Source organism: Trichomonas vaginalis, chromosome V (assembly GCF_026262505.1).
Source record: "Trichomonas vaginalis G3 chromosome V, whole genome shotgun sequence".
NCBI classification, from domain to species: Eukaryota; Parabasalia; order Trichomonadida; family Trichomonadidae; genus Trichomonas; species Trichomonas vaginalis.
The window spans coordinates 32,799,494-32,826,697 of record NC_067207.1 but is presented as its reverse complement, the minus strand read 5'-3'; the positions used below and the strand labels follow the sequence as shown (position 1 = coordinate 32,826,697).

Sequence of the window (27,204 nt, the reverse complement as noted above, 5' to 3'; positions counted from 1 at the left end):
AGAAGAGACAAAAGGAACTGTTAATGATGCGATTCAATATGTAAATAATTGTTTTGATACTATGATTCAAAGAGGTGGGCACCCTTAAAACATTTATTTTATTTTTATATAAATGGATAACGCAGATTTAGAAAATTTAATTTATGATTTAGTACTTAATCAAAATTTTCTTAATTATTATGAATTAAAATCATATCTCCAAAAACATAATAAAAATATAACAGGTGATGATATGGATTATTATTATCCGTATTATAAAAATGAAATTTTGAAATATCATGATAAAATAATTTCTAAAATTAAAGACAAAATTAAAAATAATGAATATACAAAGGGAAAAACTAAATCACAACTTAAACAATTGAAAGATTTCAAAAATAAAGTATTAACAGAAGAAGATATTGATGAATTATATAAATTATATAATCCTGAGCCGCAACAGCTAAAGGAACAAAAACAAAAGGTGCAAAACGCCCAGGTCCTTCAGACCATAAATGATGCACAAGCTTTAATTTATGATTCATTAGTTAAACCATATTCAGCCCGACTTTTAAATGAAGATCAACTTTTGGAATTCATCCTTCAACATAAACTCGAAGCGGGAAAGTATATCAAACCTTTATATACAGCATATTTAAAACAAATGAATAGAATACATCCAGAATTAATGAAGGGGGGGGAATGAAATCCAAAACTTCATCATCCAAAATCAAAGCGGATAAACCACTTGCAACACCAAAACCTCCAACGACAGTACCTCCTCCTTCAGTTAATCCTTCATCATTCACTTTATTATATCCATTTCAAACATTAAAGAAACAAAAAGATTTTAAAAAGGATTTCAAGATATTAAATAAACCAATTGACCCGAAAATTCAACCGTTAAAGGAAAAATTTAGTCGCCCTTCATTTGCTCCATATCCATATTCATACGAAATCGATCATCTGGAATATTCAAAAGGAAACGTTACTTATTTATTCACCATTAACATTAACACTAGATATTTATATTGCATTCCGGTGAAAGGGAAAACAGAACAGGAAACAAGAAGAGCTATACAATACTTACTAGATCATGAAAGAGTAGATAATATAAGGGGTGATGGTGATAAAGGATTTCAGGCAGCTATGGCTCATTATTTCCCACAAATTAATTTTTCTTTTCATCCTCTCCATATACGTTTCATAATAAAATAGTTGATGCGGTAATGAGAACTCTTAGAGATGCGTTAGGAGTTAACGGTCAGATATACTGGGATGGAAATCATGACTCCATCATACAGCAGTTAGTATATTATTACAATAATACATGGCATAGAACTATAAACATGAAACCGGTGGAAATGAAAAATGATATTTCAAAAGAATGGGGATATATTAGAAAGCAAATGGAAAGGTTAAATGATGTTAAACGTGAACAAATTAATTCGGGGCTCATGAATTTTAAACAAGGGGATAAAGTTTTGATTCATCTCGATTATGGAAAAACTGATAAATCAATGACAAAAAGAAGACGAAGATTTGACACAATAGCTGAATTTGTTAGATATATTAACGGTAATGTATTAGTTGAGGTTAACAATAAATTAATAGAAATTCCGATTTATTTTATTACTCCATTATATTTAAATAATATTTAATTTTTTTATTTCGTAAGAAATGAGTGACAACAAAGCATCCAAGAGTCCTGATTCAATTAAGATTCAGAGTCCAGACGATGAATATAAAAAGAAACTAAACAGAATTAAATCAAAAATATGCTATTACAAAAAGAAGCCGCAATGCGGTGGGGTTGAAAACGATAAAGAGAGGAAAGAAATAATCGAAAAATTAGAAACTTACCGTTCAATCCTTAAACTGAGTGAAGCAAAAATAAAAGAATTTAATAGAATAAATAAATTGATTGGAAGAGATGAATTTAATAAAGATGAATTTTTAAACTCAATCCAAATTTAATTTTTATTCCTCTTCGACAACGTCTCTAGGTTCTTCTTTCCATCATTACTGCATAACCGCATCTTCTCGGTTTTCGTGGTTTGTTGTTTTTAATTAGTTCTTGCATCATTTTTATCATTTCCTCCCTTGTTATGATTCGTGGTAAATTTTGAGCTTGTGGGGTATCCATTTATATAAAAATAAAATTTTGTTATCAGTTATTTTATCGTTAATGTTTTTAGGTTATTCAATAATTAATTATTTTTGAATAACTGATGGTGTCACTACGTCACCATGTGTCACTCGGTTAATTAACTTCTTTTAAAAAGTGTGACAACATGACATTTTGACAACACAGCAGGATTAATGAGGAAGGCACTTATGAAGCATTTTTGAATAACTGAAGGTGTCACTACGTCACCATGTGTCACTCGGTTAATTAACTCCTCTGAAAAAATGAGACAACATGACATTTTGACAACACAGCAGGATTAATGCAAAAATAAATTCAAATCATACTTTATAAAGCTTCATTTACAGGTATTTCATCGTCAGTAAATGAATCCTCATTATCGTTTGGTTCAACCTGTTTATATAATCCTTTCATTTCTTCTTTCAAAACATAACACCATGTTTGTTTACCATCTATTCTTCTCTGTTTCTTATCACATTTATCTTTAATGCTCATTTGGAAATTCTTGTCTTTCATGTCTGATGGTTTGCAGAATAGAGCATTTTTACACGTCATACCTGCACACAATTCATCATAATGTGTATTTATCCATACATCTAAAGGATTTGTTGATAATTCAATTAAATCTTGTTTGACTTCAGTCATCGGTATGATTCGTACGTTAAATGATGAAAGGTCATATTGCATAAAATATGTTAGTAAATTATCATAAAATTCCTTTGTGCATGAATCCATTAAATTCTTGAAGTAATCAAATTGACCCTTGAATTTACCATTAACTCTTAAAACTACGTATCTTCTGTCTCCAACTTCAATTTTGACGGGATAAACGTTATTAGTTACCAAAATGAAGTTTGCAACATTCTGAGCAGTTCTTCTGGGTTGATTCTTTTCATTAATTCTAATCTCATTATCCGTAATAATTGATTTCAAAGCGTTGAAGTTTGCGAGTCTGTCTTCACCTACATTCTTGAGTTCATTAAGTACAAGAAACATTTTATTCTCAACCACCGAATTGAAATTACCCGTTAGCTCACCTATTTCGGTAATGTTTTTACATGAATAACCGGCGAGAAGTTCAGAAATAATGTCTGTAAATCTGTTTTTACCTGTTCCCTGAAGTCCTTTCAAAATAATTGCTGTTTCATTCTTGATTCCAGGATGTTGAATCATTGATGCAATCCAGCCGAGAAGGTATTTATACACTTCATCGTTATTATCACAAATGGCTTCTTTAATGAAATTCATAAACATCTCAATTTTTGAGTAATCAAGCTTTTCGAGAATGTTGTATTTATAACCCTGAAACGTTGAGAAAACATCTGGGGAATCAGATTTAAAGCAAACACCCTTAACAGTTAATGAAGACAATTGATTTAGTAGTACGTCCCATGCTGTTATTGCTTTACCTTCTTCTTTAAATAATTTAATCATTTTAAATGACTCTTTCATGTTTGATTGAAGAACGAATGATATTTGATTCATTTTATCGTGGATATTATAGTCCTTTTGAATGAAATATTTGTTTCCACAATCTACAAAACGGATTACACGTGATAAATCCTCAATTACTTCAGAACTGTTTTTATACTGATGATTTTCAGCCTTGCGTCTAATATCTGTTATCAAAAACGAGTCATCAAGTTTGATATCAAATGTTATTTTTGGCTTACGTAATAAAGGTAAAACATATTCATCATAATATTCCTTTTGATATAGTTTTAGAATCTTCACTAAAACAAATGGAGAAGTCATTAAATGTGCATATTACTACGTGCTTTTTCAAAATTACTTTTTGCATTTTCAGTTAAGCTGCAGAAGTTATAAACGTTATCGTATGCTTCATTAATTAAATGATTAGGTAACGAATTAATAGCTTGAAACAGTGTGAATAATGTAACTTCTTTTTCTAAATTCATGTTTCCACCGTCATTATGTACTTCAAAATCACTGATGCCATCAACTATGCTCTGGGCAAGTTTATCGTCAATGTTTACATCTTTGTTTTCATTCATGATAGTCTTTATTTCTTCATTCTTTTGTTCAACTCTTACCTTAATATTCAAATCATTTAATATATCATTCACTGTTCTAGTTATGGTCGAGTCATAACTTCCACGAATGAATGGGTATGTTTTTATTGGTTCTGTTGCATTCTTGCGAACTCTTGAATCAGCCATAACCACTAATGAACGTTTTGAATCATCCATTGAAGTCATGATATCGATATCATAATCATTGCAGGAATAACATTTAATCATTCTGTTCGAAACTGCATAGAAGAAATTAGTGTTACAATAAATGTGAAGACCTCCTGAAGCGGTTTTAACAATAACATCTTTATCCGAAAGTTTTGATAAAATATCTTTTCTAACTGTTTCTTTAAGTTCATCATTGTACGATTTATTGATATCAACATCTATAATCGTTAAATTTGAAATTTTATTTACTAATAAAGCTGTACCAGTTTTCCTTCCACTTCCTCCATCGTGTTTGAGGTAGTTATGTAAATCAATCTTGTTTTCACCAATTCTTTCGTTGAGGGTTTTAGTTTCTGCCACAACTAATTCCTCAGCTAATGAATCAATAACTTTTTCATCAGAAACGATATAGTTGCTGTTGTTGTTTGTTGCTGTCATTTATATAGGAATAAAAAAATAAAAATAATTTTAAAACTAACTTTATTTTTGGACTGCATCAAATTTCCAGGACTGTTGTCAAAATGTCATGTTGTCACACTTTTTAAAAGAAGTTAATTAACCGAGTGACACATGGTGACGTAGTGACACCATCAGTTCTTCAAAAATAATTAATTATTGAATAACCTGAAAACCATTAACGTAAACATAAACGATAAAATTTATTTCCAGGACTGTTGTCAAAATGTCATGTTGTCACACTTTTTAAAAGAAGTTAATTAACCGAGTGACACATGGTGACGTAGTGACACCATCAGTTATTCAAAAATAATTAATTATTGAATAACCTAAAAACATTAACGATAAAATATATTTTTGGTCGTTTATGACAAAAATAAATGGTTCATTTACTCACAATATTTTTGTACAAAACGACCCCAAACTTTTAACTTCTTTTCTGCAGTTCATCCATTACTTCATTACCTAATTAATTACAGACATAAAATATATTTAGTTCATTGAACGCGGTACCATGCGAATATAGTCACAAATGGTGGCATGTAATCTTTACCCAAGCCTGTTGGATTTGTTGTGAAAGTATGGACATGATTTCCTCCTGGTTCAGTTTGTCGAAAAGTCTTTTTTGTTGAATCGTTATAAGCTGGAGATAAAACATCATAACCGGCTTCATAGTCTGAGTTGTATAATGGGTGGTCTCTTAATGAGTGGCTATGGTCGCCAGAAAAGTTTGTAGTTCCTGTATGAGTGTGCGGTGGAAGGTTTGCTTCTTTAATTTTCTTCGAACCTCCTGTTTGCTTTGAATATCTAGCACAGTATAAGAATTTATCTACAATTTGCTTCCACGTATCAAAACCTAAAACTGTTGCTGGATTTGTTGAATTCATTGATGTATAAATAGAACCAACAGGATATAATGTTTGAAGTATTTCATTTTTCATGCTTGTAATCACATCATTTACTTCCGACTTCTTTGCATAATTTTCATCAACATAAGTTTTATCTGCTTTAAGGTCTAAACATCCTGAAACCCATCCTGTATCAGCTTTAACTTTAAAAGTCTCCAATGTCCATTCCTTATCCGCTTTCTTCTCTAACTCATCGTTAACATAAGTTTTATCTGCTTTAAGGTCTAAACATCCTGAAACCCATCCTGTATCAGCTTTAACTTTAAAAGTCTCCAATGTCCATTCCTTATCCGCTTTCTTCTCTAACTCATCGTAACATAAGTTTATCTGCTTTAAGGTCTAAACATCCTGAAACCCATTCTGTATCAGCTTTAACTTTAAAGTCTCCAATGTCCATTCATGATACCATTCAACCTTTCTTTTTAATTTCATTACTTTTTCATCAACATAAACAAATTTGCCTTCTCATTAACTCACTATCCACATATTCCTTATCCACCTTCTTCATTATGTCGTTTAGGAAACCTTCTATGAATTCCTCATTTAAAATTAAATCTTCCAATCTTCAAAACTTTAGGAAATGCATTTAATGCGTAATATCTCTTTCTTCTGGTGGAATTGATGTATATCATCCGTTATACCTTTAATTTTAGAATTCATAAATAAAATTTCTTTTATATTTGATATCACTGCACCACCTTTGCAAACGAATTCAAACGGTCATTTTTCAATACTATCTCCAAATCTCCATATTTCAACCTTTGCGTTTTGTTCCCGTCTTTGAATTATATGCATATATGGCGTATGTAATGGTCTGAAGACCCGGCGCTTTGCGCCTTAAGCTGTTGTTGGTTGCTGTTGTTTAATCATTTATTATGATTTAAAAATAAATATTTAATCCGTTATCTCATCAGCTATTTTCTCTATTTGAAATTGCCATATATTTCATTCATAAATCTAAATCACAATCAAATAGGTCAGTTATTCTAAATTTAATATTATGAAAATCTTTTGAATGAAGAATAAATGAATTCCCGGATAATTGAAACGGATATGATAAAGAAAATGTGTTTAAGTTGATGGATAAAATGTTTTGTATTGAATGGTAAGAGTTAGGGTCTAATGTTTGATGTGAAAATCTCATTGGGGTATTAACTTTATCACATTTGATTAAAATGAAATTGGAACCAGTGTCAGAATACAAAACATCCCCAACATCTTTTTCAAATTTAATATCCCCAACAATGAACGAAGATGAGGAGTACAAAATTTAATTTTCAGCGGAATTTAATAAGGTTATTTATTTCATCAAGTTCAAAAGTTTATCGGGTTTTGATTTAAAATTTTCTTCATACCATCGATAAATGATTCATTTAAATAACTTAAAATCATGTTAATATCCCATTTCGCTATCACATTATTTATATACATATCATACGTTTTTTCAAGTCATCTTAATAAATGATATATAATCTGAAGGGTCTAAAAGAATGGGATTAAATTTACCACTCACAGAAACGAGAGTAACATTATAAATTCCGCTAACACTATTATTTTCAGAAAATAATTTGATAATTGACATTTTTATTACGATTAAAAATATGGTAAAGCGTTATTTTCCAGTGATAAATAAAACTAGAATAAGATTACCTCAAGAATTCATAAATTCAACGAATAAGAATTTATTCATGTTATAAATTTTAGTTTTTCAGAAAATATGAGTCAGTGTCATATTCATCAACAGGTTATATTTCACTTCATTCAAATTTAGTTCAATCAAACCCATATAATGACCATTTCATAAGATTTTCAGATGGTATTAAAAATGTAATTGATAGATTAAAATATGAACAGATTGACAATATCGAATTTTTGGAATTTTGGTTTAAATATCCCGATGGAAAAAAGATTGAAGTTAAAGATAAAGCTGATACTATAACAAAAACAATTACAATGACCGATCCGGATAGTGGGGAACAAAAAGAAATAAAACAAACGATAGAAACTGGTGAAAGGTCAATTATTATTGATTATGATTCAAAGGATTATTATTCGATAATGTTAATGCTTGAATATTAAATAGCCTTAACAAAGAATTTTTCAAGTGATATTTTATATTCATCAACTATTTTATTATAAATATCATTATATGTTAAATGAAGTTCAGTTGTTGTTCCGTTCTTTGATATCTTAATTGTGCTAATATCCTTTATAGGATTTATTTTTGCAACTGTTCCGCAGCATGAAACCTCATCATCTATGAAAAATTGAATCTTAACGTCTGAATCTTGAACATCACAAAGAATGGCGATAATGTGAATTAATGATTCATAAGGTAAAATAATTAAACCGGATTGGCCAATTAAATTTATTATTGAATCATAATTATTAATTATTATATCACGGTAAATTTTCATTAATTCAGAATTAATGTCTATTTTATATGGGTTCTCGATGTTTGATGAAAGAGGTGGGGGGTATGTTGGATAATGGGAATTTCAACGGGTTCTTTACCGGGTTCAGATAAAATGATTGGGTCTCCATTCTCATGGTTTTCTTCATTCTCCTCATTCTTCGGTAAGTCACGAGTTAATAAATTTGGTTGAGTTGCTGACCTTGTTAATTCAGGCTAACATTAACTTTAACATTTTGAATAATTCGTGATTTATCATCATTTACGTTATAACCAACCGTAATCTCTGCTTTTGCGTTAGTGTTCTTTGACTAGTGAAACGTCTTCTCATTTATATTCGAATAAAAAAATATATTTAAACTTTTATTTTGCTGGAACTTTTGAATCTATTATTCCCTGTATTTGTTCGAAGTTGATTTTTAGCTGTTTCATCGTAATTAATAGACTAATATATTCATTAATTGCATTCTATAATCATCTGATTTCTCAAATTTTCTTTTATCTGATTCCTTAACTAAATCATAAGTTAAACCTCGTTGCTGATATAATGGTTTCTTAATTAAATCTTTGAATGCTTGAGATAAAGCGCCTGATGCAATTCTTGCTACTATAATTGGTTGGAATTGTTGTTTAAGTTCATCTTTAACATTTGCGAAAACTGGATCGAATAAAGCAACTTTAAAGAATTTCTTAGCTGAAATTTCAGGTCTAATATTTGCATATTGACCATCAAACTGGTTAGAATATCGGGGTAATCCATCCGGTCCCTCTTCAATAGCATTTAATTCTTCATTGAAATAAGAATATGGATTATAACGGTATGAATTAATTGGACCATTTTCACCTTCTCCAATGTATTGTTTAACAGCTTTTCCATTTTCATCAAATTGCATAGGATAACGTTCATTATATGCTTTACGTTTAGGATAATCAGTTATAGTTTAATTTGTAACCATTTATGACTTTAATATTACCTTGACCATCAGTAACGAAAACTTCATTTATACCATCAGGTTTTCCATTTGACCCGTAATGTCTGCTTCGTGTGCTTCCAATTTGGACCTTGACGTTTGGCATATGCTTGAGCTTCTGGTAATGTTAAAACGTTTCTCATTTGTTTAACATCTTTTTGAAGACCAGCAACAATATGAACTAATTCTTTCATTCCATCAGGAACTTTCATAGTTCTATTATATGCACCCCTTTTGTTTGTCCCTTGTTTTAATGGAACCTGTAGAAGATTTACCATTTCTGTCATGTTTAATTATAAATAAAAAATAAAAATTAATTATAAAAAGTTAATCAAATTTAACACTTCCTTTATTTAAATCAACTATTATTTTTCCATGTTCACCTAATTGCTGATATTGTGTGTAAAGTTCATTAATGCTCATTGGTAAATTCACTTGATAAAGCATAACGTTCAACTGTTGACGACTAAACCCACTGAAAATGAAAAGGGTTGATAGATTTGATTTAATGTTTGTGCTTAATGCTTTGAAATATTGAACAGCCATGAAGAATGAACACTGAATGTGTCGACATTGAGTTAATAACTGATTAAAATATGATTTCTCATTTGTTATTAGTTTTGATTTCACTGCATCATCTAGAAAAATGAGTGAATGCAAAAATTCTCTATCAAAATTTGAAATAGAAAGTGTTTCAAATAATTCATCCCGTTGTTTATCAATAATTTTATCCTCTAATCCTTGCTTCTTGATTGTATTATATAATTCTTTATACATTAAAAGTTTTTTAAATAATCTTCTGCTTCTTCTTGTGATAAATAAATAATTGGAATTTTGATTAAATGCTTTAAAGATTCAAATGTATCATCTGAAGGTGAACCTGAACGGTTGATATAAATTAACACATGTGAATGGGGGGAAGTGTTAGCAATAATGATAATTTGTTTTAATATCGTTAATGTTTTACCTTTATTCTGTTTACCAATTGCTGCAGTGATTGAATTTAAGTAACATTCAGAATATGGAATTTTCATTAATTTTTCCTTAGATAGAGCATTTCTATTATCACTCAATGCTTCATTAATCATATCATCCACGTATGTATTATATACTCCCGCTAATTCTTCATAAGGAGTGTATGAATTTAAATCCATTTAATCAAAAATAAATTTATAATTTTAAACATTTCTATTCATCAATATTTCATCATATGAACTTCTATACTGTGGTGGTGTACCTGTTGGATGATATTTCAAACCTTCATCCGGTGTCCATGTCCAATATGTAGTCCTAGTAAACCAAACCTGAGGAGGATTTGTCACCTTTGAACAGTAAGTGTCATTTTCACCCTGAATGATTGGATATGCTTTCACTTGTACTGTAACTTGTGAGTTGAAAGTTTCTAATCCATCAAAGTATACCCGCTCCATCACGTTGAACTGGAATAGTGCATAAGAATGAAGTTTGGTCTTTCCATGTTCTAGCTAATGGCGTGCCATTATCATCATTCAGTGGTCTAGTTAATGAGTCCTCGTATTCTTCTGTGCATTCATTCACTCCATCTAAATCAGAAGCTTGAAGCATACGTGTAAAGAATATGTCGCCCACTGTGGTCATCGCTTGATCGGGGAAGTTTCTGGAATCTATAGTGACCTGAAGACCTCGAAGCATTGGATTTTCTAAAACTGTTCTTTGCATTGCATTCTTTGGAAATGTTAACACAACATCTGTAACATTATGAAGAGCGTATGAGAAATCTGAGCTAATACCTTCAGGAGTGATGCAACCTCCATTTAGTGAACGAACGTCAATATGTTGAGCTGGAATCATGAATGGATCTTCCTTACTAAATAAACGTGGTATTGCTTTAATTGATTCTTCAATTAAACCGTATCCTGGTGTAATGCATTTATCCTCTAAAACTTCCATCTTTGTGCATGAAATAATAACGTCATCAACTGTTGCGTCAGCAGATGTAGCGGCTAAGCTTGTAATTAATTTGGTAGGAAGTCCGATTTGTTGGAATTTACGATCATATTTATAAATGATTCATAATCTTTTCATAATTTTCATCAGTTATCTTTTCATAAACGTAATTTTGTAAATCAGCAACTCTTAACGGGTCAACCTGACAAAATACTAAAGTATCCCTGAAAACATAATATTTAAGAATGATATCACCAAATGATTTAGGATAATCATCGAACGCCTGAAATGCTAACAAATCATTTACCGGAATAATCATATCAAAAGTGACATCAACTTCTTCATTTGCTTTCTTGAAAACTTCTGAAGGGTCAATATATTTACCACATACTGAGTTATCATATTTTTGAACATTATTATATAACGAATGAACAAACTTTTTAACTTTCCTTTCTGATTTTGGTTTATATGTTGCAAATGCAAAAGATTCACGGGCGCAATCCATCTGAAGATAACCGGCATCACCTCTTTCGGTTTCTACTTCTAATTGTTTAAAGCTTTGATTTGATGATTTGTAACCAACGAATAAACGCATGCATTTAAAAGCGGCATCACATGTGAAAGCTTTATTTGAAACTAGAGTTGCTTTAACTTTGCGTTTAATATATGTGTCACCTAATTGGTTCACATCATGAGCTGGATTTGTAATTCTTAAATGAGTTTGTTTATCATCAAAATATGGAGCATCAGAGTCATAGCATGAACTTTCAAGTTCTCTATAATATCTTCTACCGTCATTCTTTGCGAATATTTCATTTATCTTTTCGAATGAATGAAACACATTTCCATTAATCGGTTTGGTGTTTGGCACTAAATAGTTAGTCGTCATTTATTAATAAATAAAAAATCAAAATTAAAAGATGAAAATGAATTTTTAATTTTAATGAAATAATCAACTATGGCTGCAGGTATATTTAAGAAACTGTGGGATAGAGTAAAAAGAGGAGCGAGTAAAGTTTGGGAAACATTGAAGAAGGGGGCAAATTGGATATTTAAGAATAAAGAAGCAATTAGTGACGTTGCTGAATCAATAACACCAAAAGCTGCCCCAATAAGAGAAGTTTTAAATAAAGGAGAAAAAGTTTATCAAAGACTACAACCGATACTAAGATAAAAATAATTTTAAGCCGCTAAGCGGTGAGATGATCCATAGGATCTCATATTTATTTTTCCACTATCTACCCCTATTTTATTAAGTATTCCTTCAGCAATTCCACCAACTGCGTTACCTGCTTGTGCTCCCATCGCCGGATTACCTGCTTTAGTACCTAATACTCCGCCTATGATAGTTCCTGCCGTTTTCGCTACTGGTGCCAAAAAGTTTGCAACGGGTTTAATAATCTTTTTATGAACCCAACCCACAGCTTTCTTAATTCCATCCCATAATTTTTTAAAGAATCCTGCCGCCATTTCTGATTTAATATTAATTAAAAAAAATATATTTCATCACTTATATTCTAATTTTTATTTAATGATAAATGAAACCGATTTTAAAAATAAATGAAACAGAGGAGGAAGAAATAAATGAAAGTGAAAATGTTCAACAAAAAATAAACGTTGTTAAACCAATTACTGAAATAAAAATTTTTTCATCTGTTGAAGAATTTAATGACTATTATGCTAATAATAAAAAATTATTTGAAGAATTGACAACGTGTAAATTGAATAAAATGTTTAAAGTTGATGGATTCAAAATTTCAAAAATAAAAGGGGTGGTTAGTTTGAAATCTATTCCTCAATCAAGAATCACCTCATTAATGAAAATTGATGATTTAACAAAAAGAATAGAAGAGATCGAAGAAAGAATAAATCAAATAATTGATATCATAAATTCAAATAATTATTAGTTTCTTAAAGTTCTATGTTGAACTCATCAAATTCTTCTTCATCATTACCATTACCTTTAGCGAGTTTATTTACTCTTTCAACTTTATCTTTTGATAGTCTTTCGTTTAATTTTTTCTGAAGTTTTTCGTTACCAAGTTCTAAAATTTTACACGGATGATTATTAAACCCATTCAGGATTTAAACAATGTTTAATTAATCGCGGAATATCTGACATCATCTATATATAGCTTCTTTTATAAAAGATAAAATAAACCATTAAAATTCATGTTAATTTTTTTAATGGTTTATAAATAAATATATTTTTTATTTCATTATGTATGGGCTGAGTGTAAATGTCTTACAATTTTGAAAATTTTTTAAATCTTGATTTATTCAAAAACCGTAAGAATAAAAACCGTAAGAATCATACATTTTTTACTTCATATGTTAAAAAAATGATACAAAATCGCTCGATATTGTATGAATTCTTACGTTTACAAAAAAAGTCACAAAACCCTTCCACATATACTACTAAGATTCAAAAAAGCTATTAAAATTAGAGACTAAATAAATAGCGAATTGATTCATATGGATTTATGTAATTGTGAACATTAAAAGAGTTTATTTATTGATCTAATAAAAAAAGATAAAATATTAATGAGAAAATTGAAAGAATAGAGTGTCCCATTCACTCGTGTTGGTCGCAATGTATCATTCTGGGAGACATTGCCTCTGCATGTCTCCCACAATGGCACAATGTTCCTTGGAGAAAGACCTGGAAGGGGGTCCTTTCTCAAGGTCAGGACCCCCTTCTAGTCTTTCTGGTCCTGGAAGGAGCGCTTCTGACTGGTCTGTGCGCTGCTTCCAGGAAGATCAGGAGATTGCTCGAAGTTCGCGGCAAGTGCATTCCGACACCACAGATGCACTTGCCGCAACATATAATTGCGAGTGTCTGCTGCTTTGGTCAAAAGAAGCAGCAGACACTCGCAATGCGAACCGAATTGTCCCAGAAAGACCTGGAAGGGGGTCCTTTCTCAAGGTCAGGACCCCCTTCTAGTCTTTCTGGTCCTGGAAGGAGCGCTTCTGACTGGTCTGTGCGCTGCTTCCAGGAAGAACATGAGATTGCGCCAATAAGCTCCTATCAACAAATTTTGACTAAAAATATAAAGTATCCTTTTGTGATTTAACGAATAGCTCAATTTTAAAATAGATTTGATTCTAATAATAAATTGAATGAGTTTCGCTTACGTTTAGAATTTAATGATTTATATGATTTTTTCGTTCACAGAAGAGTCATTGATATCCAATATCAAAAAAACAGCAAAGACACACCATAATAAATGATATTGAAGCTAAATATTACATATTTCAACATATCTAAAAAATTATTATAAGATTAGATCTCATGCAATGCCGAGCAGTTTCCTAAAGCATAATTACTTATTTATACAGAATCAATTATATAATATTCACATTGCAAATTATATACATTCTCACGAAGCAACATGAAATAGACTGTCCGAATTTGAATTCAAATAGAGATCTACTTCAAAAGGATTTCTTACAATATGTAATCTCGATGTTGATCACTGGAATACAAGGGATGCACGTAATTTACAAATTGTTGCAAAAATAGTAGTGCAACAAAAATTTTATTTTTAGCTTGTCACTTGATATATAACAATTGCAAAAACTCAATCAAAAATAGGATTTGAACAACTTTTTAAAATTGTGAGAAAAATTCTATCGGCACATTCTATTCAATTTTAAAGTATTTCTTTCATATTCCAATCGATTATTCAATATTTGCCAATCACAAATTTTAGTTCAAAATTCAAAAAATCCCTAATTTTAATTTCAGATGAAATCTCGCAAAAATAACATTGTTTTAACCATATAAATATATATTTTATATATTGTATAGTGATTTTTTAATATTTTTATGAGTAAAATCGAGAGTGAGGAAATGTGGACTACAAAAAACGATAGAAATGAATAGTTTACATGGGAATTCAATACTTACAAGTATTCAATGTCACTTTTGTGCTCGAGATTTTGACTCTAGTATATAAAAAAAGTAAACCAAGAGTAAAAAAAACTTATAATTCCATTTCATCTTCAGCATAACCATCTTCTTCTTCATCAAACTCATGGAGCTCTTCTAATGGCTCCATATTTTCTTCTTCTGGTTCAGGAATATCTTCTTCTTCCATTCCTTCATCCAATATTTCGTTTTCAGATGGTAAATCATAAACAGTTGGTGATAACAAGCACTTTGTAGGATCAGGAGATGTCGGTATATCAAGATACTTAAAATCTTCATGACTTGTTGATACATATTTAGGACGTTTAGAATCAAGCTTTTTATGCTTTATCTGTTTCGTCGGTGTTAATGGCTGCATTGTAGGGGAATCATTTTCATCATTATTATTCGATTCCGCTTCGTTTTCAGGATTTGGCATTTTTTCATTTTCTTTCAAAATTTCGTTTTCAGGGCTATTTGAGGGTTGGACTTCTTCATGCTTCTGTTCGTCTATCAGTTCATCATTAGATTTGTCGTTTTGGTCGTTTTCAACCTTAATTTGATTTTGATTTTCTTTTTCTTCTTCGAAAACCTCAGATCCATTGCTTAACTGTGCCTGATCTCCGAAGATGGAATTTTTAACAAGGTTATTGAATACTGTTGCCGATATAGAATCCTTGATATTCGCTGAATCCGTCGAAGTTACAATGTGTTCTATCTTTTTATCACTGATTGTGACAATAGGTCGGACCATCTTCAAGGCGGCAAGCTTTGTAGGGCTCGCTTTTACTTCTTCGTCTTGAATTTTCGGAGTTTTTGGTTTAATTTCGCGAATTTCTTCTTTCTTTTTAGGAGAATACATCTCCAATGAAGGAATTATACCTGGAAAGAAGCGAGGAAGTCGTCTAGGAGCCATTGTTGAGTTCATATCTTTCTTTTTTCCTTGATTTAAGGTAGATTGGTAAATTAATCTGGTCATAGCGTATGGATATATGATATCATTCTCTTTTTGATAGTTTCTTTGTGTTTTGCTGAGTTTCATCGGTGAATTTGTTTCATTTTCTTGATTTTGCTCTTGAATTTCTGAATTTCCCTGTAATAATCGTTCTGCCTTTTGTTTTGGAAGCAATTCGTCGTGGTAATAACGATAAATTTCAGGAGATGGGTTGAAAATTTTAGTTGGCGTCAATTGGCCTTTATCATCAGGTGTTTGGACAACTATTGGTTTCGTAGATAAAGGCTTTTCGCAAATAACGGTGATTGTCATTCCAGGGCATATATTTTTTATATTTGTAATCTCTTCATTTGAATCATTTATGAGTTTGGAGACTTTCCAATCGTATCTATGGTGGAATTTTATCTGGTTGAGTAATGATTTCATGGTTTTTGGTAGTAATATCGGTATAGATTTCTCATTTTCTTTTTGATAATCGAAATGAATAAAAATTGAAGGGTTTCTGTCAGGACGCTGTGGATATTTGTCGTCGGGAATGTAATCTGTTTGACTTTTGACCGTTGATTTGTGAATAATCATTTCATATTTTACAATTTTACTTAATTGAGCTAAAAGTAGCTGAGAATGGTCGCCAATTGCGAAAGCAATTTCATTTGTATTCATAACTACGTCGCGTGGACTTGGCTGGCTATCTCCAAATATGATGTTTTCGAAATGACCTGGTTCATCAGGTTGTACGTCGTCCAAAATAGACAATTCGAGTCTATTCTTGCCAAGCTTGCCTTCATTAATTAAATTAACAATGCCACGAAGATGTTCAAGCTTGACTTGTAAAATTTCATCATGAATATTATTAAAAATTGATTCGAAATTCTCGATAAACTCGTTAATCACTTCGAGTAATTGAGTATATCCGTTTCTGCATATTGCAATATATGTGTACTGTTCGAGATCTTCAATAATTGATTGAAATCTTTCTTTTTCAACGCATGTCTTTAATAATTTTACATATTTATCATAATCGCTTTGAACAGTTTCCAGAGATTTAGTTATATTTTGCTTCCAATTCTCTAACTGTCTCAAAGATTCTTCTTTATTCATCAAACTATAAAAAAATTATTTTTGACGTTTAATTTTGAAAATTTGACAGTTTACAAAAAACATTTTTTTCCTTCAATTCCTTAATAATTTTGACAGTTTATATTGATAATAAAAAGAAAAGTGAAGTGAAAAGTTCATTTCTAATTTTTAAAATTTTATTCTATTTTGTATGTTTAAATGATATGATTTAAAAACGATACAAAATTGAGTCAGAAATATATGGCGCCAACGAATGAGAAACAAAAATTGGAAATAGCAAAAGCTCTTGAGCAAAATGAACTCAAAGTTGGCGATAAGGGTTATTTACTATCATTTAGATGGTTTTCAAAATGGAAGAAAGTCACAGGATTTGAAAATGAAGAAATTGATCCTGAAATTAAACTTGGTGAAATAGATAATAACCATTTACTCGATAAAGATCAAATAAAAATAACAATCATGGATAATTACGATTATATTTGCATTCCTGAAGCTGTTTATAAATTATTTTTTGATTGGTACGGTGGCGGGCCAGAAATTACTGTAGAAATGATCAATAACCCCGCTACAAATACACCAGTACCGTTAATCATAAAATGGCACCTTAAAATCATTTTTTCAGACCAAGAATTCGAAATTTTAACAAATCGATACGAATACGTCCGAGATATTAAAAAACGAGCATGCGAACACTTTGGAATCAATCCTGATGCCACATATCTCGTAGATTACTGGAATAAGAACGTTTTATCCATATTTCGAGATGATTTTTACTTAGAACAATGTTATATCATTAATACGCAAGAAATACTATTAAAACTTAAAACAGACAATAGAAATACATCATCTAGAGGCAAATTTACCATTTCCAGAACGAATTCTTCGATGTCATCTGGAATTACGCCAATTATAGCAACACCACAAACATTAGGACACGTAGGATTAGATAATATAGGTAATACATGCTATATCAACTCTTCTCTTCAAGTTTTAGCGCACACAGAATTATTATTTCAGTATTTCGAGTCCGGATTATGGCGGAGAGAGTTAAATGAGCAGAATCCGAAAGGAACAGGTGGAATCGTTGCTCATCAGTTCGCGCAATTGATAAATGACATCTGGACAAAGAAACAAAAAGTTATTTCCCCGTATGACTTGAAAAACTCGATAGGAAAATTCCATCCACAATTTAATAACAGCCAACAACAGGATTCGCAGGAATTTTTGCTTTGTTTATTGTCAGATTTGAGTGGAGATTTAAATCGAGTTACAAAAAGGTGCTACATCGAAGGAGTTGTTGGTGATGGCACGAATGATAATGAAACAGCAGATTTGGCATGGAAAAGGCATAAACTTCTGTTTGATTCTGCTATTGTTGATATATTTCATGGACAATTACGAACAGAAGTGAAATGCGATGAATGCGGAAACAAGAAAGTTGTTTTTGATGCTTATTCTTCACTTTCTATCCCGATTTCGAAGACAAATCTCGAAACAATCAGATATATGTACATTCCCGCTGATCTTAAGCGGCCAAGATACATTGTAAAGATATTAGTAAGTGAAGATTAAGAAATAGATGACATTTTTGATGACGCACAAACGAGATTTAAAGCAGAAGATTTATATATCTTTCCAAGAGATTTTCTGTCATCGGAATTCAAAATAACTGCATCTAAAACCGTCAAAAAGATTGATTTTTATGCAATTGAACGTTCTTGAACGTTGCTCAATGCAAGTTTTAATGAATATTGTCGTTCCAAAATCAAAAGTTCGTGGACAATTCGAGGTCCTTGATGGTCCAATACTTATAGAATCACCTTCAAAGTCCAAAAAACTTGAAGAAATCGTTGAAGAAAAAATTAATTTATTTTTATGAGAAATCTAAGTATCCGACAACGGACAAAATGAGAGCTTTCGAGCAATCATTGACACATTCATCAGAAATAGATTTTCAAAAACCAGAAATTTTCGATAAAATTGAATTTTAATTCGAATTTTGATGAAGAAAACGATGAATACGGAGATATAAGCAACCAAAGTATCAAAGTCATATTAAATCCCGAATTTACTAAAGAATCATTAGGATTTAACTGGGGATCTTTATGCCCACTCGATTACGGTTATGATGGCTCTTTTCCATGTAACCAAACAGATTACGGGCTTGAAGAATGTATAAAACAAATGTCATTTCCTCAAAAACTCGAGAATTTCAACAAATGGTTTTGTCCTCACTGCAAAAAGTTCGTAAATGCGGTTGCAAATGCTACAATATGGTCTGTTGCTGATGTTCTCATTATGCAACTGCAGAGATTTACACAAGAAAACGGAGAATATAAAAAATTAAACGTTGTTGTTGATTTTCCAACAGAAATCGACATGTCTCCTTATTTAGTCGGACCTCAAAAGGATAAAGAACAGAAATATAGGCTTTACGCCTATATTAATCATATAGGAACTCTAAATGGAGGCCATTATACAGCAAATATCTTTGATTCTACCGATGAAAATTGGTATACGTATAATGATGAGGCTGTTTATAAGGCTTCATCAAATACAAAGTCTTCTAATCCTTATATTTTGTTCTATAAACGAATATAAAAACTTTTTTTTTGTTTGATGTAAAAAATTTCTCTTGTCACGTTTTTTTCTCAAATCTCCTCTGAAATGTTTTATTTTAAAAACTCCACAATTGTTTTAGAAATTATCGTGTGTTTAGTTAAATGACATGATTAACATATGAAACGATTATTTTACTTTTCTAATAGTCATCCATAATGATGATGTATCCAATTAGCTAAGCAGAAGTCCATAATAATTTTAGCGAATTTCTTAAATCTGACATATTGAATTCATATCCGATTTTTTAAAAATATATCCGAAAGAGTCAAATAAAGTATTTTTTCATATAATTTCCAGTTTTCTGAGAAAACGGTTTATATCCGATTTTTCAACATAAAAATTTAATGCTTTCTGCATTAATTTGCCATTTCAACTTCGTTTGCCAGCATGACCTTCTCTTTAAAAAACTTAATATTTCAGATGGTCCACGAAGAGAGTCACTAGGAGATTCGGAAACTTTCGATGTTTCAGATAAATGGAGACCAATTCGAATTAAGTTTAGTTATGATTTCATGGATGGAAAGAAGGAATATCCACTGCGATGTGATCGCGTTGGTCAAGTTTTAGATTCAGGATTCCGTTGTGAAAAAGAAAATGTATTGACAGATGCCCAAAGAAACGCCCTTAAACAAACAATAGACAATGTAATAAAGTTCTTACAAAATACTATCAAAGTTAAATCATTACGTTTTCCTATTAAAGTTTCTAATTTAGAAGATTACGGAGATTTTGATGAAATTGTTTTTAATGATGCAGATTTAGGAATTGTTGCTACATCAATTGCTTTAGATTCAACAAATTCAATAATAGCTGCAGCAGCACCAAGAGTATTCATTAAACCATCATATAGACCATATATTGGAGCAATGTACTTTAATCCAAGATTTGTTCCTGAAAAACCATGTGATTACACAGATTTCGAAAGCAAATTCTTTTACACTGTCCTTCATGAGTTGACACATGCTATTGGTTTCCTTTCCTCAGCGTATTGGAGTTTCCATCCTTATGAACAAGAAGATAAATTATATATAACCAGTACTTGTCAATTAACAAAGTATAACAAAAAATACAATTTCTTAGTTACTCCTTATGCCCATCTTTATGCAAAGAAGAGATTCGGTGTTGACAAATTCTATGGAGATAAGAATAAGTCATGCCCTGCAGGTATCGAATTAGAAGATCAAGGCGGACAAACCACAGCAGGATCACATCTTGAAAATGAACTTATTATACTGAATATATGGTTGGATCTGTTCCTAATGTTGATGCGCCATTTCAAAAGTTTAGTGATGCAACAATGGCTGTTTTAATGGATACAGGTAATTATAAAATTAACTGGGCAAATACAAAACCATTAGTTTTCGGACATCCTGAATCAATTAACGGCAAAACAATTGAAGGATTTGCAATAGATCCACCACAAAAGAAATTCCCAGAAGGTTATTTGCAATCAAGTTACAACACTGTTGGATTTAATTATAAATCGATTTCAAACAAACTTCCAATATTTAATGTATCCGAAGATGTATGTAAATATCTAGAATTTGAAAAATATTGTAATGACAAAGATAACCAATTCTATAATCCCAATAGAGAAAAATTCGTTTCAGCTGATATTATTTCAGATTATCAAAAATATAATGATCAGGAATATTATTGTGAAAACAATAAAGCTGTTCTTCCAGGTCATTTAATGGATATGCCTGAAACAGAGTACACAGAAGATCATTTCGAAAATCTTTGTGGAACTTATAAATGCAATGGATATGAAAGTTTTGAGTTCCATACTGTTGATGCTGATAACAAAGAAGTTACATATCAATGCACTAAAAATAATATCAACGAATCTTTTTCATATCCTGTGAAATTCATAAGTGGTAAATCTCATCGTGTATTGAAAGTGAACTATTGCCCAGATCCAGAAAGATTTTGCCGAACAATAAAGCTTGATTCCATGAATTTCAACAAAGATCCAATGGATGAAAAATCAAAAGTTCTTGAAGGAGATCCACAAACTCCTCCTGAATGGTCCTTAAACTATGATGATTTGAATAAAGAGATAAGTAAAAATAAGGCAAAGAAGGCAGGAAAGATTGTTGGATATGTCATGATTGGTGTTGCTGTCGTTGTGATTATATGCATTGTAGTTTATTTCGCTTACTTTAGAAAGAAATCCGAGGAGACACATAGTACAGTTGTTTTAGACAATCTCAATAACGATCGAGTAGTATAAAACCAATAATTTTAATAAACACTTAGTTTAACATCTTGCCTTAAAAAAAATGAAATCTCAAAGATAATTTGAAATTTTCTTAAAATTAGATCAATCAATTACAAACTCTATCACCATAATTCAAAGCCCTTTATGAAGCAAGAATCATAAAACACAGAATTTCGTATTAAAATATGTTTTAATTTCTGATTTACATATTTCATATATATACAACTTTAATTCTTAAACGATTTGCTATGTTTCCCATTGGCAATTTCATTGCATAACTTTTAATTGCTGACAAATTGTTATGATAATTTTTGAATTCGAAATTATAGAAATTTAGAACAAATCTTCACAATATGATTCAACATTCTGAAAACAAACCATTGAATTATATAATTTAATTCATTTGATTGAAAATTTCATTGCTCTGAAATTTCAGGCATAGTTTGAAGTGTAAATCATATACATATATGAATGATAATGGATTGACACATGCAATAAAAGCATTTCACTCAATTATATAACTTAATGGCCTTTTTCCGAATGAGTTGATTGTAGATTGATGAATTGGATCAAGGATATCCTAAATATATCACACTATCACATTGAATTTACTTAGCGATTACATGTATAAACAAAAAACTATTGATAAACCCATGAAAAATTTTTACAAATGTGGGAAAATACTCAAATAAAGAGGATTATTATCATACACTAATACTGGGTTGAGTTTGTCACTAGTTTTAGTGAGAATAGATGCCAATTCATTCAATCATTCAAAGGTTGTAAAATCACGGGCATTCTTTGTATTATGTCATTCTCAAATATAATTTACGCCCCTACTCATTTTTCTTATTGGAGCTATGCTGAACAGAGTACTTTCATCGATTTTTATTTAAAACCGGTAATTTCTCCATAATCGTATTTAATATACGTTGGATTATACTCATCATAAAGAATCGTTTTATATAAAAATTTATGCTCGACATAAATAAATCAGATTATTATCAAATTTCAGAATAATATTGAGAATTTGTTTGTGTGGAAAATAGTCTTTGATTATATAGAAACCATTTTCAACAACTTTCGAATTGAGATAACTCACAATTTTTTCAAGAAAAATTTCGGAGTTTCAAATTTAAAGAGGATGTTTTATTGTCGTCTGGAAAAAGTGACAAAATTATTATTGTCGTCTAAAAAGGTGACAAATTATTATTGTCGTCTGGAAAAGTGACAAAATTATCATTGTCGTCTAAAAAATAGATTTTTCAAGCATGTTTCGGTACCTAAATAAAGGCAGAACATCAATTCCATCTATGTATATAGTATGCAAACACGCATGATATATGGAGTAGCTCTTTATCTGGCTAAAAATCCTAATATTTGAAAATTCGCATTGTCGTCTAAAACCGCCAGACGACAATAATAATACCCCAGATATTCAACGAAGAACCATCTTTACTCTATCTCTCAGGTGATTTTATTGTAGTTGGAGATATCCATGGAAATTTAAGAGATTTATTAAGGATTTTTAATGATCTTGGAACACCTGCGAACCAAAGGTATATCTTTATGGGCGATTATGTTGATCGTGGTGATCTTTCCGTCGAAGTTGTCGTTTTATTATTATCATACAAAATCGCTTATCCAGAGAATATCTATATGATCCGCGGAAATCATGAGTTCGAACAAATCAATGAATACTATGGATTCAAAACTCAAGTCATCCAGCAATATGATGAAGAAATATTTGATTTTTTCAATAAAGTATTCGCATATTTGCCAATTGCTGCAGTTGTCAATAACAAGTACTTCTTAGTCCATGGAGGTATTAGTCCAAAACTACAAACATTGGATCAAATTAAAAATTTGAAGCGACCGATTACATCTTTTACAGAAGGAGACAGCCATGAACTTGTTTGTGATCTATTGTGGAGTGATCCTTCACATGCGAGTTACTATTACAGTCCAAATCCAAGAGGATTCGGGGTTAATTTTGGAGTTGAAGCCACATTCAAATTTTTAACGATTAATAAACTTTATGGAATCATAAGAGCGCACCAATGCATCACTACGGGAGTTGAAGAGCATTTTGGTGGAAGAGTTATAACTGTTTTTTCATCGAGCTATTATTCACCATATCCTCCAAATGCAAGTGGTGCTATCTTGATTACTAGTTCAGAACTTAAACCAGTGATATATAAGCCATTGCCGCACTTTCAGAAGAATTTTTCTGAATTTAAGTGGGTCCAAGTTGAAGAAACCATCCCATTATGTTTAAGAAGATTGGGATCAAGTAAGCTTACAAATAGAAGAAGCAACTCTCTCAAGCTTAGACGCTCCTCACATGTAACTGATTCCTCGCATTCACTCAAACTCGAGAAGAAAATCACGATATACAAATCTAGTACAGATATTATCATCCATTCTCCCTCAGCTGATCTTTTACCGATCAATGAGAATAAGAAGACACCACTGAACACAAGCTCCATTCTAATTGAGTAGGAAGGATGTATTACGAGCGTTTTGTTTTGACTAGTAAATGTTTGATATTTAATATTTTTCATTGAATACAGTAATCAATTCGAGTGAACAATGTAAAGAAATGCAAAACGATAATTTTCCTATTGTTTACTCCGAATATCCGACTTTTAATACTAAGACTAAAAAAAAAAAAAAAAAAAAGGTAGTGGGGCTTCCAGGCGCGTTGCGCCCTCTAGCCCCGAAGATGTTTAGTATAAATGAAGTTTTTATTCGGAGGGCTTCCAGGCGCGTTGCGCCCTCTAGCCCTGAAGATGTTTAGTATAAATGAAGTTTTTATTCGGAGGGCTTCCAGGGGCTGCGCCCCTTCTAGCCCTAAGAATTTTGCCCAAGACCCAAGAGGAGGACCGAACCCCAGCCGACCAACCGGTGACAAAACCAAAACCGTTGTTATTTACATCATATTAATGGTGTCACTTTTAAAAATGTCACTTTTTGTTTCACTTTTCACAAATTATATATGTTTTCATGCTTTGTCACTTTTCTGTTACTTTTCGGGTAAAAACATTTTTATTATTATATATAAATGAATTTTACAAAACCGCCGTTACCGTTCTTTGGAAATAAGAGTAGATGTAAAGATATTATATTGAGAGAACTTAAGAAACTACCGAATGGTCTAACATTTGTAGATTTGTTCGGTGGAAGTTTCTATATATCCCATTTATGTCATACCGTATTTCCTGACTCAAAGATTATATGCAATGACTTCGACAACTATATGGACCGTCTCAAACATATTCCAGACACAAACAATATATTGAAAGAGTTAAAAGAAAAGATACCTATAGGTAAGATGGAACGTATACCATTAGATAACAAAAATATTGTGAGAGAGGTTTTGAAAAAAGCAGAATATATAGACTGGGATAGTATATCTGCTAGACTATTATATAGTGGTTCTATAAGAGTTCATGACATTGAAACACTTATGTCAAAAGTTTTATATCTTAACTATACAAATGTTTTCAAAGAGGACATAGAAAAATATATTGAGGGTATAGAGTTTGTGAGATGTCATTGGACAGAGTTGTATGAAAAATATAAAGACAAGGAAAATGTTTTCTTTATAGTGGACCCGCCGTTCTATAACACATGGGATTTTCAATACCAAGTAGACTGGACTTTGAGAGACTCTTTAGAAACTTTAGACGTTATACATAACCATCCATGCTTTTACTTTACATCCGATAAAAGTGGTTTGGAAACCGTTATGAGATGGTTAGAGGACATACATGACTATGAGTTTATATATGACAAGATAGAATATGAGAGAGGTCCTATAAACCGGAGAAAGTGTCACAATAAAGAAATTTTATTAGTAAGTAAATGTGGTTTGAAATAGGACTACTTGTTTTAGGTTTTTTCCATTGTGTCATTTATTTATTTGACGTGGCAGAAAAGTACAGAGAATATGAAGATGAACCAATGCCTGCAAATGTTCAGTATATGTACTCGTAAGAGATATTTTTATCTAATATTAAATGGACGCACAGAACTTAGCGAATGCACAGCAACCTGGACAACCAAACCCAGAGAATATTCCAAATGAAGTTAGAATACAAACTGCAATGGCAAACTATGGTCAAGTGCCAACAGATGTACAAATGCAAACTGCCATGTCAAACGACGCTGCGTTAGGTTTGCCACCATGGTATGCAAATATGAGATGGAAAGAGTTTTATACAAACCCTGAAGTGGGATATAAACAACTTTATGCAGATGACGCGAACACAGGAGTTGACCCAGAATATGTTTTCTACCAGAGGAGAAACAGAATGTATGAGCTCCAGTTAAAGAATGCTATGGAACTCAACAGGAAACGTAAGAGACTAGGCGGACATTAGATTTTTACATATAGTAAAATGGGTTTCTTCAGTAAGATAGGAAACTTCTTTCGAAATGTTGGAAGAGGTATATGGAATGGAATAAAATCTGTCGGAAGAGGAGTATGGAACGGTGTCAAAAATATTGGTAAAAGAGTAGGTCAGTTCGTTGGTATTATACCTAAAGACCCTGAACCAGAAGAACAAGCTCCTGTTATACAACAGCCTGAACCTGCACCACAGTCTAGTTGGCAACCAAATCCAACACCTCAACCGTATTAAAAAATTATATTTTTACCGTTCGATAGTAGTTGTATATGAAACTAAGTTCTAAGTAAAACGCATGGTATAATGGAATTATTCTTTTTTCTTCCATCTGTAGTAAACCATACTTGAAAGTCTGAAATACTTCCACTCGGCGGTTCATATAACTTTGTAGGTTTTTCGTAAAAGTCATTTGCAAGCAAAAAAAGAGTTTTGGGCGCCAGAAAAATGAAGCAGAACAATAATAGCATCTTGGTCGAAAATATTTTCATATGTTCCATTAGGGTTTTCGACTTCATAAAAGTCTGGGTGTACTGGATATGCTGCAGGCTGATTTAACATCCTCATAAATCTATACCATGCCAAGTGTTATATTTTGTAGAAATGTAAAACGTTTTCTCCAAGGTCTTTCTATTTTATTGATTTAACAGTTGCATTTTCCTGTCATAAATAATATCGAGATGTATTCTCCTTCGTCAATGTTATACTGGTTTGCATATTCGATATAGATATCGTTTATTTTTTCTTGAAAAGCTTGAAGAGTTGTTTCTAAGTTTACAAGCAAACTAACTTGTAAAAGTTTTCCTGTTCAAATTTCTCATACATACGTTTTTCTTGTTATAGTATCGAACTTCAAAACGACCGTAAATGGGAAACCATGTATGGCTTCTGAAATGAACTTCATTCTACGAAAGCCAATAGCTTTGTGACAGATGGGTCTCTTAACCATCTTAATGGGTAGTCAAAACGATAGCCTTCATGCTTTACGGTCTCTGTCTCAAACT

The 27,204-nt window shown here is 31.4% G+C and overlaps 12 protein-coding genes and 3 pseudogenes across 15 annotated transcripts, besides 2 other annotated features; 10 read left to right on the top strand and 5 right to left on the bottom strand.

Moving 5' to 3' along the window:
• Positions 1-10,829: part of a mobile genetic element that runs on past the window's edge.
• On the top strand, positions 113-685 carry TVAGG3_0446040 (uncharacterized protein; the record flags this gene model as incomplete). Its single annotated transcript, XM_051234401.1, has 1 exon — positions 113-685. The coding sequence occupies one exon, from the start codon at positions 113-115 to the stop codon at positions 683-685; it is 573 nt and encodes a 190-aa protein (XP_051104131.1).
• On the top strand, positions 1,660-1,956 carry TVAGG3_0446030 (uncharacterized protein; the record flags this gene model as incomplete). Its single annotated transcript, XM_051234400.1, has 1 exon — positions 1,660-1,956. The coding sequence occupies one exon, from the start codon at positions 1,660-1,662 to the stop codon at positions 1,954-1,956; it is 297 nt and encodes a 98-aa protein (XP_051104130.1).
• TVAGG3_0446020 (uncharacterized protein) lies at positions 2,456-2,683 on the bottom strand (the record flags this gene model as incomplete). The annotated part of the gene is made up of 1 exon (XM_051234399.1): positions 2,456-2,683. The coding sequence occupies one exon, from the start codon at positions 2,681-2,683 to the stop codon at positions 2,456-2,458; it is 228 nt and encodes a 75-aa protein (XP_051104129.1).
• Positions 3,196-4,143, bottom strand: TVAGG3_0446010 (annotated as a pseudogene). Its single transcript has one exon. A coding segment is annotated over exon 1 (948 nt).
• On the bottom strand, positions 4,323-4,767 carry TVAGG3_0446000 (Prim-pol domain family; the record flags this gene model as incomplete). The annotated part of the gene is made up of 1 exon (XM_051234398.1): positions 4,323-4,767. A coding segment is annotated over one exon (445 nt), but the record flags the coding sequence as incomplete, so codon positions are not given.
• Positions 5,422-6,563, bottom strand: TVAGG3_0445990 (annotated as a pseudogene). Its single transcript has one exon. A coding segment is annotated over exon 1 (1,142 nt).
• Positions 10,830-11,961: 1,132 nt separating the features above from the next.
• Positions 11,962-12,177, top strand: TVAGG3_0445970 (uncharacterized protein; the record flags this gene model as incomplete). Its single annotated transcript, XM_051234397.1, has 1 exon — positions 11,962-12,177. One exon carries the CDS (start codon positions 11,962-11,964, stop codon positions 12,175-12,177), a length of 216 nt encoding a protein of 71 aa, XP_051104127.1.
• Positions 12,178-14,638: 2,461 nt separating this feature from the next.
• On the bottom strand, positions 14,639-17,030 carry TVAGG3_0445960 (uncharacterized protein; the record flags this gene model as incomplete). The annotated part of the gene is made up of 1 exon (XM_051234396.1): positions 14,990-15,829. One exon carries the CDS (start codon positions 15,827-15,829, stop codon positions 14,990-14,992), a length of 840 nt encoding a protein of 279 aa, XP_051104126.1.
• An 803-nt stretch (positions 17,031-17,833) lies between these two features.
• On the top strand, positions 17,834-18,520 carry TVAGG3_0445950 (ubiquitinyl hydrolase protein; the record flags this gene model as incomplete). Its single annotated transcript, XM_051234395.1, has 1 exon — positions 17,834-18,520. The coding sequence occupies one exon, from the start codon at positions 17,834-17,836 to the stop codon at positions 18,518-18,520; it is 687 nt and encodes a 228-aa protein (XP_051104125.1).
• A 130-nt stretch (positions 18,521-18,650) lies between these two features.
• Positions 18,651-19,549, top strand: TVAGG3_0445940 (annotated as a pseudogene). The gene has a single exon. A coding segment is annotated over exon 1 (899 nt).
• A 365-nt stretch (positions 19,550-19,914) lies between these two features.
• On the top strand, positions 19,915-20,270 carry TVAGG3_0445930 (regulation of choline O-acetyltransferase protein; the record flags this gene model as incomplete). The annotated part of the gene is made up of 1 exon (XM_001290820.2): positions 19,915-20,270. A coding segment is annotated over one exon (356 nt), but the record flags the coding sequence as incomplete, so codon positions are not given.
• A 212-nt stretch (positions 20,271-20,482) lies between these two features.
• Positions 20,483-21,945, top strand: TVAGG3_0445920 (regulation of choline O-acetyltransferase protein; the record flags this gene model as incomplete). The annotated part of the gene is made up of 1 exon (XM_001328271.1): positions 20,880-21,803. The coding sequence occupies one exon, from the start codon at positions 20,880-20,882 to the stop codon at positions 21,801-21,803; it is 924 nt and encodes a 307-aa protein (XP_001328306.1).
• Positions 21,946-23,360: 1,415 nt separating this feature from the next.
• Positions 23,361-24,293, top strand: TVAGG3_0445910 (phosphoprotein phosphatase protein; the record flags this gene model as incomplete). Its single annotated transcript, XM_001293683.2, has 1 exon — positions 23,361-24,293. One exon carries the CDS (start codon positions 23,361-23,363, stop codon positions 24,291-24,293), a length of 933 nt encoding a protein of 310 aa, XP_001293684.2.
• Positions 24,294-24,453: 160 nt separating this feature from the next.
• Positions 24,454-27,204: part of a mobile genetic element that runs on past the window's edge.
• TVAGG3_0445900 (uncharacterized protein) lies at positions 25,814-26,176 on the top strand (the record flags this gene model as incomplete). Its single annotated transcript, XM_051234394.1, has 1 exon — positions 25,814-26,176. The coding sequence occupies one exon, from the start codon at positions 25,814-25,816 to the stop codon at positions 26,174-26,176; it is 363 nt and encodes a 120-aa protein (XP_051104124.1).
• TVAGG3_0445890 (serine threonine-protein phosphatase family) lies at positions 26,195-26,437 on the top strand (the record flags this gene model as incomplete). The annotated part of the gene is made up of 1 exon (XM_051234393.1): positions 26,195-26,437. One exon carries the CDS (start codon positions 26,195-26,197, stop codon positions 26,435-26,437), a length of 243 nt encoding a protein of 80 aa, XP_051104123.1.